The 12,682-nt window shown below is 44.6% G+C and overlaps 1 protein-coding gene across 1 annotated transcript in view; it reads left to right on the top strand.

Moving 5' to 3' along the window:
* The window catches only part of AMMECR1 (AMMECR nuclear protein 1), a 194,861-nt gene that overhangs the window by 104,293 nt on the left and 77,886 nt on the right, over window positions 1-12,682 (top strand). Inside the window, exon 3 of the mRNA XM_063432147.1 lies at window positions 2,266-2,865. Within this exon, the coding sequence (XP_063288217.1) occupies window positions 2,471-2,865 (395 nt within the window). The 5' untranslated portion in view covers window positions 2,266-2,470. The remainder of the gene's footprint in view (window positions 1-2,265; window positions 2,866-12,682) is intronic.

The following is a 12,682-nucleotide window of genomic DNA, read 5'->3' as shown; positions in this document are numbered from 1 at the left end:
TCTGCCTCCTTGGCTGAGATAATCAAGACAATGATCTCAGCCAATCCAATGCTTTCATACAGGACACTAGGAGGCGAGTGTGCATGCACGGCGCCAATCAGATGGGTCTCTATTATTATTATTATTATCATTTATATAGTGCCAACAGATTCCGTAGCGCTTTACAATATTATGAGAGGGGGGTTTAACTATAAGTAGGACAATTACAAGAAAACCTACAGGAACAATAGGTTGAAGAGGACCCTGCTCAAACGAGCTTACAGTCTATAGGAGGTGGGGTATAAAACACATTAGGACAAGAAATGATACTCTCTGATTGAAATAACTGAGTCTATTTTTTCGAATGTGTCTGTAGGAGTTACAGGCACTAGAGGACTTTAAAATAAATTTTGATTTGCATTAAGGAGATGAAAATTAAAGGAACACTATAGTCACTTGTACAACTTTAGCTTAATGAAGCAGTTTTAGTGTATAAATCATGCTTCTCAGGTTTCACTGCTCAATTCACTGCCATTTAGGACTTAAAGCACTCTGTTTCTGTTTATGCAGCCCTTGTCACACCTCCCCTGGCTCTGATTGACAGAGTCTGCATGAAAACAAATGGTTTTACTTTCAATCAGATGTAATTTACCTTAAACAATTGTATCTCTTTCTCTGTAAATTGAACTTTAGTCACATACAGGAGGCTTTTGCAGGGTCTAGCAAGCTGTTAACATAGCAGGGGATAAGAAAATCTTAATTAAACAGTACTTGCAATAAAGGAAGGATAAACTTTACACGACTCTTAACAGGACGTGTTTAGGAAGGCTGTGCAGGTCACATGCAGGAAGGTGTGACTAGGGTTTATAAACAAAGTGATTTAACTCCTAAATGACAGAGAATTGAGCAGTGAGACTGCAGGGACATGATTTGTACACCAAAACTGCTTCATTAAGCTAAAGTTGTTTTGGTGACTATAGTGTCCCTTTAAATTTGTAAGTCTGAACACCCTGCCAGGACTCATTTAAAAAAAATATCTGCTTTTTCTTTTCTCCTTTTTTAATTGTTTTGTTTTCCATTGCCTAATATTCTGTATCGGCAAACTACTATACCTGTGGTGGAATCTCGGTAAAAATAAATTTAGTAGGCCGAGATTACCACGTGGCATGTGTACGTGCATATGCTGACGTATCGATCAGTTGGTTGCACGAGGCAAGATACGATCAGTAGAGTACGGAGCATGTGCAAGAATACAGGATGTAGTATTCCCCTCCTCCATTGTGCTGGACAAGCCATGCGGTCAAGCAGGAAGTTAATTCTTATTTGTATTGATTGGTCAAGAGAATGTGCGGGTGGAGCTTAATATGGGAGGAGTTATGTGCCTATATAAGGAGCCTGCAATATTGTCCGGGGCTCAGAACTTGTTGTATTTTGGTGACGTTAGTCCCTCTGAGTCCCGATCGGTGATCCAATAAAGAATCTCTTCCTTCCTGAAGAAACCTGTGTCCATCTCTCTGTGCTTTGCTTCCGTCAGTTTCTCCGGTATCATACCTATAATATCCGATCATTGACCCTCTCTTCTATCCCTCTTCATTCAAGCACATTTTCACCCCTTTCCACACTCCCTTTTCCCATCTAACCCTATAACATTCAGGAATGCTAATACTGACAAACTCAAAGAGACTTTTGTAATGGTTTATTTATTTCTATACTCTTATCACTTTGAATCCCTTGAAAAATTCACGCCTTTCCTGTTTTATATTTAACAGTGTTTTCCCACAACAACCTTCGCCACTAAGTCCAAAGTGTTTTATTCACTAATTCACAGACGGCAGAGAGTTGGCAAGCAAATTACACAATTTTAGCAAAAATAAATAAATAAGAAGAAATAGGCAATTCTCCAATGTAGGTATTTTCTTATTTTGGTGATATTCAATTCGCAATAACTCTTTGTAATTTTTTTCCACATTTTCTGGTTTTATTTTCCAAAATGTAGACACGCAAAGATTTGAATTTGGAATTAATTTGTGTATTTTAGTGGTAACATTGTGGTGTATGAAATGCAGACTATAGAAAACAAAATTAATAATTGTTATAAAAAGATAAAATGGTAATATGAAATAGCTCATGGTATGTAGCATATTGCTGTGTTGCCCATTTAATATAATGCTATGTGTGAAGCTATGTGTGAAGCCAGCTGTGGTAAGATGCCATGCTATGAGACCTTTGACCTCTGCCAGCTGTTCCTACTGAAACCCCTCCCCCCTTCTATGTCTCCTGCTGCAGGTCCTCCAAGCCTGCACCTTATCCAGCTGCGGGAGGGGGCGGGGCTACAACGTGTGTGACTGACAGCTCCTCCAGCCTGCCACTCAAACCTTCTCGTAGGTGGAAGGGGGCGGGGTCGTAGGCCTGCGTGACTGACAGGAGAGGAGGGGCCGCGAAGACCAGGGCGCTGCAACGTCACCGCGCACGGGAGGAGGACGCCCGGAGCATGGGTCGGAAGCGGTGCGTGGGAGACTGTTCCAAGATGGCGGCGGGCTGCTGTGGGGTGAAGAAGCAGAAACTCTCCAGCTCTCCGCCCTCTGGCTCGGGGGGACCAGGCGGCCCGCACTGCAGTGGAGAGAGCCAGTGCCGTGGGGCGGAGCTGGGGCTCGGGAGCTCCGGGAGTGGCCCGGGTGTGAGCCAGCGGGTGAACGGCCTGGGCTGTGGGAATAGCCTGTCCCCGGGCTGCGGGACTCTCTCTCCAGGCTGTTCGAACGGCCTGAGCCCCAGCTCCCGGAAAATGGTGGTGTCTGCCGAGATGTGCTGCTTCTGCTTCGACGTGCTGTATTGTCACCTGTACGGGTACCAGCCGCCTCGCACACCGCGCTTCACCAATGACCCATAGTAAGTGCTGGGGGACACCAGGGGGATCGTGTGTCCAATGGGTGACGGGGGGATTATATGTCGGGGGGAGGTAAGGTGCTGGGTGGGGGGATCGTGTGGGTAAATGTAGGCTGGGTGGGGGGATCGTGTGGGTAAATGTAGGCTGGGTGGGGGGGATGGTGTGGGTAAATGTAGGCTGGGTGGGGGGGATGGTGTGGGTAAATGTAGGCTGGGTGGGGGGGATGGTGTGGGTAAATGTACGCTGGGTGGGGGGGATGGTGTGGGTAAATGTAGGCTGGGTTGGGGGGATGGTGTGGGTAAATGTAGGCTGGGTTGGGGGGATGGTGTGGGTAAATGTAGGCTGGGTGGGGGGGATGGTGTGGGTAAATGTAGGCTGGGTGGGGGGGATGGTGTGGGTAAATGTAGGCTGGGTGGGGGGGATGGTGTGGGTAAATGTAGGCTGGGTGGGGGGGATGGTGTGGGTAAATGTAGGCTGGGTGGGGGGGATGGTGTGGGTAAATGTAGGCTGGGTGGGGGGGATGGCGTGGGTAAATGTAGGCTGGGTGGGGGGGATGGCGTGGGTAAATGTAGGCTGGGTGGGGGGGATGGCGTGGGTAAATGTAGGCTGGGTGGGGGGGATGGCGTGGGTAAATGTAGGCTGGGGTGGGGGGGATGGCGGGGGTAAATGTAGGCTGGGGTGGGGGGGATGGCGGGGGTAAATGTAGGCTGGGGTGGGGGGGATGGCGGGGGTAAATGTAGGCTGGGGTGGGGGGGATGGCGGGGGTAAATGTAGGCTGGGGTGGGGGGGATGGCGGGGGTAAATGTAGGCTGGGGTGGGGGGGATGGCGGGGGTAAATGTAGGCTGGGGTGGGGGGGATGGCGGGGGTAAATGTAGGCTGGGGTGGGGGGGATGGCGGGGGTAAATGTAGGCTGGGGTGGGGGGGATGGCGGGGGTAAATGTAGGCTGGGGTGGGGGGGATGGCGGGGGTAAATGTAGGCTGGGGTGGGGGGGATGGCGGGGGTAAATGTAGGCTGGGGTGGGGGGGATGGCGGGGGTAAATGTAGGCTGGGGTGGGGGGGATGGCGGGGGTAAATGTAGGCTGGGGTGGGGGGGATGGCGGGGGTAAATGTAGGCTGGGGTGGGGGGGATGGCGGGGGTAAATGTAGGCTGGGGTGGGGGGGATGGCGGGGGTAAATGTAGGCTGGGGTGGGGGGGATGGCGGGGGTAAATGTAGGCTGGGGTGGGGGGGATGGCGGGGGTAAATGTAGGCTGGGGTGGGGGGGATGGCGGGGGTAAATGTAGGCTGGGGTGGGGGGGATGGCGGGGGTAAATGTAGGCTGGGGTGGGGGGGATGGCGGGGGTAAATGTAGGCTGGGGTGGGGGGATGGCGGGGGTAAATGTAGGCTGGGGTGGGGGGGATGGCGGGGGTAAATGTAGGCTGGGGTGGGGGGGATGGCGGGGGTAAATGTAGGCTGGGGTGGGGGGGATGGCGGGGGTAAATGTAGGCTGGGGTGCGGGGGTAAATGTAGGCTGGGGTGCGGGGGTAAATGTAGGCTGGGGTGGGGGGGATGGCGGGGGTAAATGTGGGGTGGGGGGATGGCGGGGGTAAATGTAGGCTGGGGTGGGGGGGATGGCGGGGGTAAATGTAGGCTGGGGTGGGGGGGATGGCGGGGGTAAATGTAGGCTGGGGTGGGGGGGATGGCGGGGGTAAATGTAGGCTGGGGTGGGGGGATGGCGGGGGTAAATGTAGGCTGGGGTGGGGGGGATGGCGGGGGTAAATGTAGGCTGGGGTGGGGGGGATGGCGGGGGTAAATGTAGGCTGGGGTGGGGGGGATGGCGGGGGTAAATGTAGGCTGGGGGGGATGGCGGGGGTAAATGTAGGCTGGGGTGGGGGGGATGGCGGGGGTAAATGTAGGCTGGGGTGGGGGGGATGGCGGGGGTAAATGTAGGCTGGGGTGGGGGGGATGGCGGGGGTAAAGCTTGGCTGGGAAAGGGGGGAGCTGGCGTGGGTAAAGCTTGGCTGGGAAGGGAGGGGGTGTGTGTAGTTATTTTGGACTAGTTAAGTCAAATGTTTAGTTGGTGCAGGTTTAAGAACAGGGCAAGTGTACATTGAAGGCTGTGTATAATTTAAGGATGGAACCAGTAAGAATTCCACTGCTTGTAAAAAAATAACTATTGGGGGAAAGGGCTGTGGTAGGATTAGATGCTAGGAAGGATGCTATATATATATATATATATATTTATATAGGGATTGTAGAATAGTTATATTTAGGGAATAGGTCAGGCATTGCAATTAATGATTGAGACTGGGGGGGGGGGAGCATAATTCACTTTAATTTTAAGGTATTTCAGTGCATACTATGTATTCAATTTCACTTATAATACATCTAAATGACAAGCTTAGAGTGGAGTTTTGCTGATTATAGAAGAAAAAAAATCATCCACATATTTAAAGGTTATTTGGAAGCCCATTGAAGCTAAAGAAAAATGGTTTATTAATAATAAACCTAATCACCATTAAAATACTCTGATAGCCCGTGTAAGGGTTTCCTTTAGTTTTTCTTGTCCTTTCACATAGTTGGTTTCTTTCAACTTTGTCAGGTTATAGGCATTTCCCTTCCTGTGTGATATTTCTTGTACCAGACACTGAATTTGTTTCAAAGCCCCTCTGATCTTCCTGGAACATGCTGGGTGAGTTGCAGACAAGCACACTGCTTCTGTGTGGCTACATTTTTTCAGAGCAGATGGGAACATATGTTGGGTAAATGTCATTTCACTATCTGCAGAAGTGTATTTTAGTCATATAGGTAATATTATTTTCCTATTTAAGTTGGACTGTCATTTGCCAGAGTCCTTTTAAATACAATGTATATGAAGTTGCTCTGTCTAAACAAATGCTCTTCCACTTTTCACTTACAATTTATTACACTAAAATACAAAGTTCGTTCTAATCTGGGAAAGGAGCACATGGAACAGAGGAAAGTTGGTTAATTCAAGAGAAATGTGGATTCAATGTTGACAAGGAAGGAAAATTACTTTATTTCTTCCTTTTAGCATTTATTGTGTGCCAATTTGTGCAGTGTTTTACAATTCTAACATTGGTATATTTAAAAAGACATTGCCCTACACAAATAATGTTGACAGAGCGGCAAAGGCGGCCCTGCAAAAATGAGATTTTCTCTTCCATTCTTGCATTGTAGATTGTCACATGTAAATTACACCTAATCTGACAGGTATGAAGACTCTTTGTTTTTAAAGTACCGGTAATTCATAAAACAGAGAATGTATTTCATCATATAGAACCTTGTGCATACAACTTTCTAAAACTTTCTTTTTAAACAAAGATGTTTTTTATCTTCACTGTACAATAACTGCTCAATAGAATTTAGCAACAATATTGGGTTTATTTTAACAGTGTATGCCGTGTATGGAACAGAAAACCATTGAATTCAGACTTATTTTCAACTTTGACACTGATCTTAGTTTTACTATGCATGTATCAAATATCTTGGAATATTTAGCAATGACAATGTTCTGCAGATTTGCTGATGGTAAAAAAAACAGTATTTTTTATCTGAACGGTTTGCGTTATACATGCTTTATGGGCAGACAACAAAGACTCCATAAAAGTTTTGCATTTTGTAGTGTTATTTCCTGTTCAACACAGTTGTACAATGCAACAACACTCTTGCATATCCTGTCTAATAGAAATAACCTTGTTGTCATATCACAATTGTTCCATAATCACCTCAGAGTTTTTGTTTTTTTCTTTATAACTTTACAAGAAAGGTCTGATTATTTCTCTACTTCTTAGGTAATCTGTACATGGTATTGTTACATGAAAGAAAGATGGCAGGGCGTTTAAAATAAACAACCCAGAACTAGGCGAACCTAGCTAGTGTAAGAAAAAAAAAGAAATCTCTAACTCTGCTGTAGTCGCAAGTTGGCTATTTTTGGCCCCGTTTTGCAATTTGGATTTGAAAAACTTGCCCAAAATAGTTAAATTGGAAACATTTTCCAAGGCAGTCGTGTTTTTTTAGTGTGGCTATTTTTACCTTGAATGTGAAATTAATTTTAGAATCCCAACGATTCACACTTTAATGAATAATTCTATTATCTATGAATTCTTCATGGTATGTCATATCTTAACTGCAGGGTGCAGTAGATATGCTGCCCCTGGAGTCCATTAGGTGCTGCTTTCTGCCTGAGCTAAGAATCGACCGTTTATTGGTTTTGCCGATATTGGTTTTTTTTCGTCAGTTACCGGCATCGGCTTATGATACCGATAGGGCGGGTTGTGGCGGAGGCCCAGCACATGCTATCTTCAGCTCCTCTCTCTAATTCTCGCAAGCCCTCTGCTGCCAAAGCGTTGCCACGAATTATCACTGCAGCACTTCGCACTGCACACGAGGTTAGTGAGAGATGCTGTGAGGACTTGCCGGAAACAAGAGAGTGCCCTGGGTCCCAGCCACTCCCTATTCTTGTTAGTGGCACCTGTTTCATTCATGTATTCTTTGAAGGCAATTTTGGGCACATTCAGGAGTCAACACCAAATTGGTTAAACTGATTAAGAGGAATAGTCTCTTTAAAAGGAAAAAAAAACGCACACTGGAATAAGTCAGACTTAACAAATTTAAAGGAACATTATAGTGTCAGGAATACAAATGTGTATTCCTGAGACTATATAGTTCTAATAGTGCCATTTAGGTGTCTGCCCCACTTGTTCCCTTTAAAATAGTTTTGCTCCCTGAACACTGCTGACCCTGCTCAGCATCCATGGCTGAAATAATCAAGCGTGATGATCTCAGCCAATCCAGTGCTTTCCCATTGAAAAGCATTAAGAGGCTATTGCGCATGTTTGACAAACGCCACAAAGCGCCTCACAGAGATACATTGAATCAGCATATCTCTATGGGGTAAGTTCATAATCTTCATGTAGAGCGTGGATAGGCTGAATGTCAGTGCTGCACTTTATAAAGCCCTGACCAATGAAGCACCTCTAGTGGTCATCTTAGTTACTGCCACTAGAGGTGTTCCTAGGCAGTAATGCAAACACTCCCTTTTCTCTGCAGGGAAAGGCAGTAGACACCAGAACAACTACATGAAGTAGTAATTATTCTGGTGACTAAAGCAGGGTTTGGCAAATCCCAGGTCACCATGGCGACCAGGAAACTCGTCCTGGCGTCTGGGATTTGTGAGCCTGTTCAGTCTCCGAGGTGACCGGCTGCCTTGGAGCAGAGACGGCCAGTCGGCACACAGTGGGTGGTGGCGGGCAGCTGACAGTAAAATGTGTGATCTGGCTAATTATCCATGTCCTGCTCAGATGATAATTCTTAGACTTACTATCTGTTCAATTTTCTTGAAAGAAGCAATAATGCATTATTTAGTATACAGTCAGTCACTTTATACCATAAGGTTTCAGTTTGGAATGCTGTCTCTTCATTCTCTATCCAATCTCAATCGTACCTGGGATAAATACTGAACCTGGCTTTCACGATATTGGACAGTCTTCAATTCTGATATTGAAAGGAAACTGTAAAGGGATTTTCTTTACACACTGATAAAGGAACCTTTCACCTGTCATACTCCAAATAAGAAATCAAACCAATCACAAACAATTTCCTACCTTCACTGGGAGAGGGCCAGGATACTCACGGCACCACAACAAATACAATAGTCTGTAGTAGTTACGGTGTTACTTCTAATTTCCTAAAAATTCTAAATGATGATAATGGTAACAACTGCTGTAGTTGTGATATGGTGAAGTAATTGGGGTTTGTAGTTCCATGCTACTAACCTGGCATTAAAGTTACTGAGACGTAAATTTCTACTCGCCTGGGCTAATTTTTCCACTCTAGTGGAAATTTCGAACTCTAAGTTTATACCACCATTAGTGCTTAGTATATTAAACCTCCGTTATAGGTTCTATTCCCAGGCCAGTTGAAAATTGTATTATTATTTTTTCTCTAAATTGTTAAATGAGTACCACATGTTGGGTTTTCCTAACAACATCCAGGAAAATGGTCTGTTATCATCTGTTCCTAATCAAGTAAACTTGGTATAGGTTTTGAAAAAGGCAAGGCTAGACAGCAATTTATATTAGCAACTCCCTTTGCTGGCAGCCATCACTTTTTAATAGCTTGAGTAACCGTGATTTACTTGTAATGTACATTTATTAGAATACTCTGACGTCTCAAAGATTCTTCCTATGAAGATAATTATGTATTGTTCATAAGAGGACACATTCACTGAAAGAAAAATACTTCCTTTTTTTTTTTTAAAAAACAAACAAAACAGATTTCATTACCCTGATCTACCAAGTTATTAATGTCTTATTTGCAAACAGGTCACTTAAACATTTACTGTAGCTGATGAGATGTGAGTAATTTTGGGAGAATGACTGTATCAGATGGTGTTGTATTCACTTAATAGAGAATTTTCTTTTGCATTTTTTTTCTATTTTTCATTCAGTTTTTTATTTTTCAGTTTTCCTCAATTTAATTAAAATTCTATTGTGATTCACTTTTCACTAATTTTCTGCTCTGAAAATTGAGCTGAATTAATCATTTCTACTTTCTAAGGAATCTCACTGCTGAATTTGACATTTTGTGAGTACAGCAGTGCTGTTTCCTGAAGATATATTTTAAATGGCTTAGTCTTAAGAATCACATGTCAATGGCATAACAATAACAAAGCTGTACTCCCTTTTCCTGGTTATCTTCTAAGGGCACAGGTTGTCATCTGCTAGTAGCAATGCTACACTAGATTAGCACAGTTTAATTTGATCAGTAATCTATTCTAAGCATACTTCTCCCCTTATGTACTTTCTCCCAAATGGATCTTTGATTCACTGAGTGTGTAAGGCTGGTGAGGCTGGCTCTCTCTTATTCAGGTTAAAGCAAGACAGAAGTTTACCTTTCACAAATTCCCAGAACCTTCTATGTGATGATGGCAGGAGAAGATCTTGCATCTAGATGGACTCTATTGAGATGCTGAAGAGAGCACTTTGAATGTTTTAGGTGCACTTCCCTCAGTCTGTATCAGGAATTGTAACAACTGAATTACGCCAGTTCATTTGTAATATTGCTGAGTCACACCATCAGTTATATGGAGATTTAGCTGAATTGTGACAACTGAATGGCTTTCTGCTTCTATTCAGCTGTGGTTTGGTGTTTAATAAATAGACCCGATAGAGCATGCACCTCAACTTTCATCCATGTCTTTTTAAAATCCGAGTCTTGTGTAGAAATGGCCATTCTTCCTTAACTTCCCTTTGCCCTTTTCATTATACTTTTTAGTTTATATGAAATAGTTTTGGCGTTTTTTTTTTTTTGTTTGTTTGTTTTTTAGTTTTTTTTTTTGCCTTGTATCTTCTTCGTTCAACATTAGTCATTTTTGTTTACACCTTCTGTTTACTTTGACCTAAAATGTTTATCCTTTTTAAGATAGATGCTAGTGCTGGGCTCGACCAATCCCAGATCGACATGGCGACTAGGATCTTATTCCTGGCGCCTGGGATTTGTTGGCCCATTAAGCCCCTAAGGTGGCCGGCCGCCTATAAAGTAAAGCCAGCTGAGCGTGGGCGTGCGTTCGATCATCCTGCTTAGGGGAGAGCATTCGGTGTGCGCATGTGCGGGGGAGGCTCCTAGAAGATTGAAGCAGACTGGCAGGTGCGTGAGGGAGCTGTTAACCTCCCTGCTCTGCTTCCTCAAGCATCCTCCAGCCTTGGACCACATTATAATCTCCCCACAAAGAATGTGCAGGCCTCTAAATCTTGTACCTGCCTGACGGTTGATATATGCTACCCGACTGTATCTTTACTGCCTTGTTCAGAATCCAATGTTTGAAATTTACTAGGGCATACCAGACTGCTTTGAGCAGAGTGTTTAATTTCTTCCGGATTCCACAGCCTGTGACTGAAATGTGAAAGATGTGCTCCCCATCCTATCTTTGATGTGTCCGTTGTGATAATCACACTATGCTTGAAAGGAAATCCCATTGACCGAAATCTGTTTCCACCAAAATTACTGTTCTAAGGTTGACATCGAAAGGCTGAACTTGGAATCTAGATCTTCGTCCTTTTTTGTCCAATGCGCTAAGATTTCCTATTAAAGCAGACTTATTGCCCATCTGAAATTGGATGCTCTGGGTTGGAAACAGCTGGGATTTTTGGCCTGGTGACACGGTATTTCCTCCCTAGACAACTTACATGCTTGTCCTGAGGGTTTGCATGGCTTAAAAAGGCCTTTTTTTTTTTTTTTTTTTTTTTAAATTGAGCCCCAAAAATTAACGTTCCAAATTGCGCATGCGCAGTAGCACATTTGGAACTACGGTTGAACGCAAGGACACCCGGGCGTGTGTTCCACTGCAATGCGCAAGCGCCGAGCTCACCATTCCATTGGCGGACTACCCGGGAACGCCTCTTACCCAGAGCCGGTTTCCACACGGCATAAGAAGGCAGACTCTCCAATTGCTCTTCATGCAGGGGACGCAGAGCGGGACACTCGGCTCACCACCCAGGGAGCATTCGGCCAGATCTCCCAGACAGCAACCTGTGCGCATCACCAGATTTAAGTTGTCGGCATGTCCGTCCCCAATGGGACAAGTAAGAATACTGGTGGTCCTGGGAGAATACTGGTGGTCCTGGGGTAAGTCCTGGGCTCTAAAGGGGAAGTAGGAGGGACTATTCAAATTCCTTATTTACTTATTTTCAGTCAGCTTGTCCATCAGGATACAAACCCACTGGTACTGCCACTATATGTTAGGAAAATGTAGTTTAACACTATTGGGTCAGAAACACATTTATGTTCAGACACGAGTTTGTCTTCCTGATCCTATAGTGTTCCTTTAAGGTTCATTTTACAACAACCTATATCTGCATTGGTTGTATTTCACTTAAATGTACCTAATAACCGAAGCACGCGTGCTTATTCTTGGCTGACTATTGTTTTTCCATTTTCATGCACGTGGATTTGTTTCCTTTACGTTACTCTTTATAGGGTTTATTGCAAATTAGTATATTGTTTACTTGTGAACAGTTACACAAATTAGACCTTAAAGGACCACTAGGCACCCAGAACACTTAAGCTCAATGAAGTGGTCTGGGTACCAGGTCCCCCTAGTTTAATCCCTGCAGCTGAAAACATAGCTGTTTTGGAGAAACTGTTTACACTGCAGGGCTAATCCAGCCTCTAGTGGCTTTCTCCTTGACAGCCACTAGAGATGCTTCTGCGATTTAAACTGAGTAAACTGCACATATTTGATGCTGGACATCCTCACGGACCTCCAGTGTCAAAAAAGATCCCCATAGAAAAGCACTGAGTAATGCTTTCCTATGGGCGGGTTTGAATGCACACGCGCCTCTTGCTGCGCATTCTGCTCCACTTGGGAGCTGACGTAGATGGAGAGATCACCAGTGCCGAGGGAGCCCGGCTTTGGATCAAGGTAAGCAAATAAATGGTTAACCATTTATTCGCCATGGAACGTGTGACTAGGGCCAGTTTATGTGACTAGGGCTCTATAGCGTTAGGAATACATATTTGTATTCCTAACGCTATAGTGTTCCTTTAACAGCTGCACTGGCAAATGTGGCTCATTGGTCCAGCTTGTTTTTTGGCCTAAATTTAAAGTTTGGTTTTCAAATTATTGTTTCATGACTAAACCCCTTACAATAAAGTGAAGTGGTTGTGGAGGTACAGAGAAAGGAAGTTTATAAAGCCCTTTCATGAATATCATTCCCTAATGCCTGTGCGATCATAGGTTGTGCCCAGTGATTTACAGGCAATTTTTCTAAATTTTAGATTGTGTGCCAGATCAGGTTTGCATTTGATTAAAATC

Source organism: Pelobates fuscus, chromosome 9 (assembly GCF_036172605.1).
Source record: "Pelobates fuscus isolate aPelFus1 chromosome 9, aPelFus1.pri, whole genome shotgun sequence".
Taxonomy (NCBI): domain Eukaryota; kingdom Metazoa; phylum Chordata; class Amphibia; order Anura; family Pelobatidae; genus Pelobates; species Pelobates fuscus.
The sequence above is the reverse complement of the archived record's forward strand: the minus strand, read 5'-3'. Positions and strand labels throughout refer to the sequence as shown.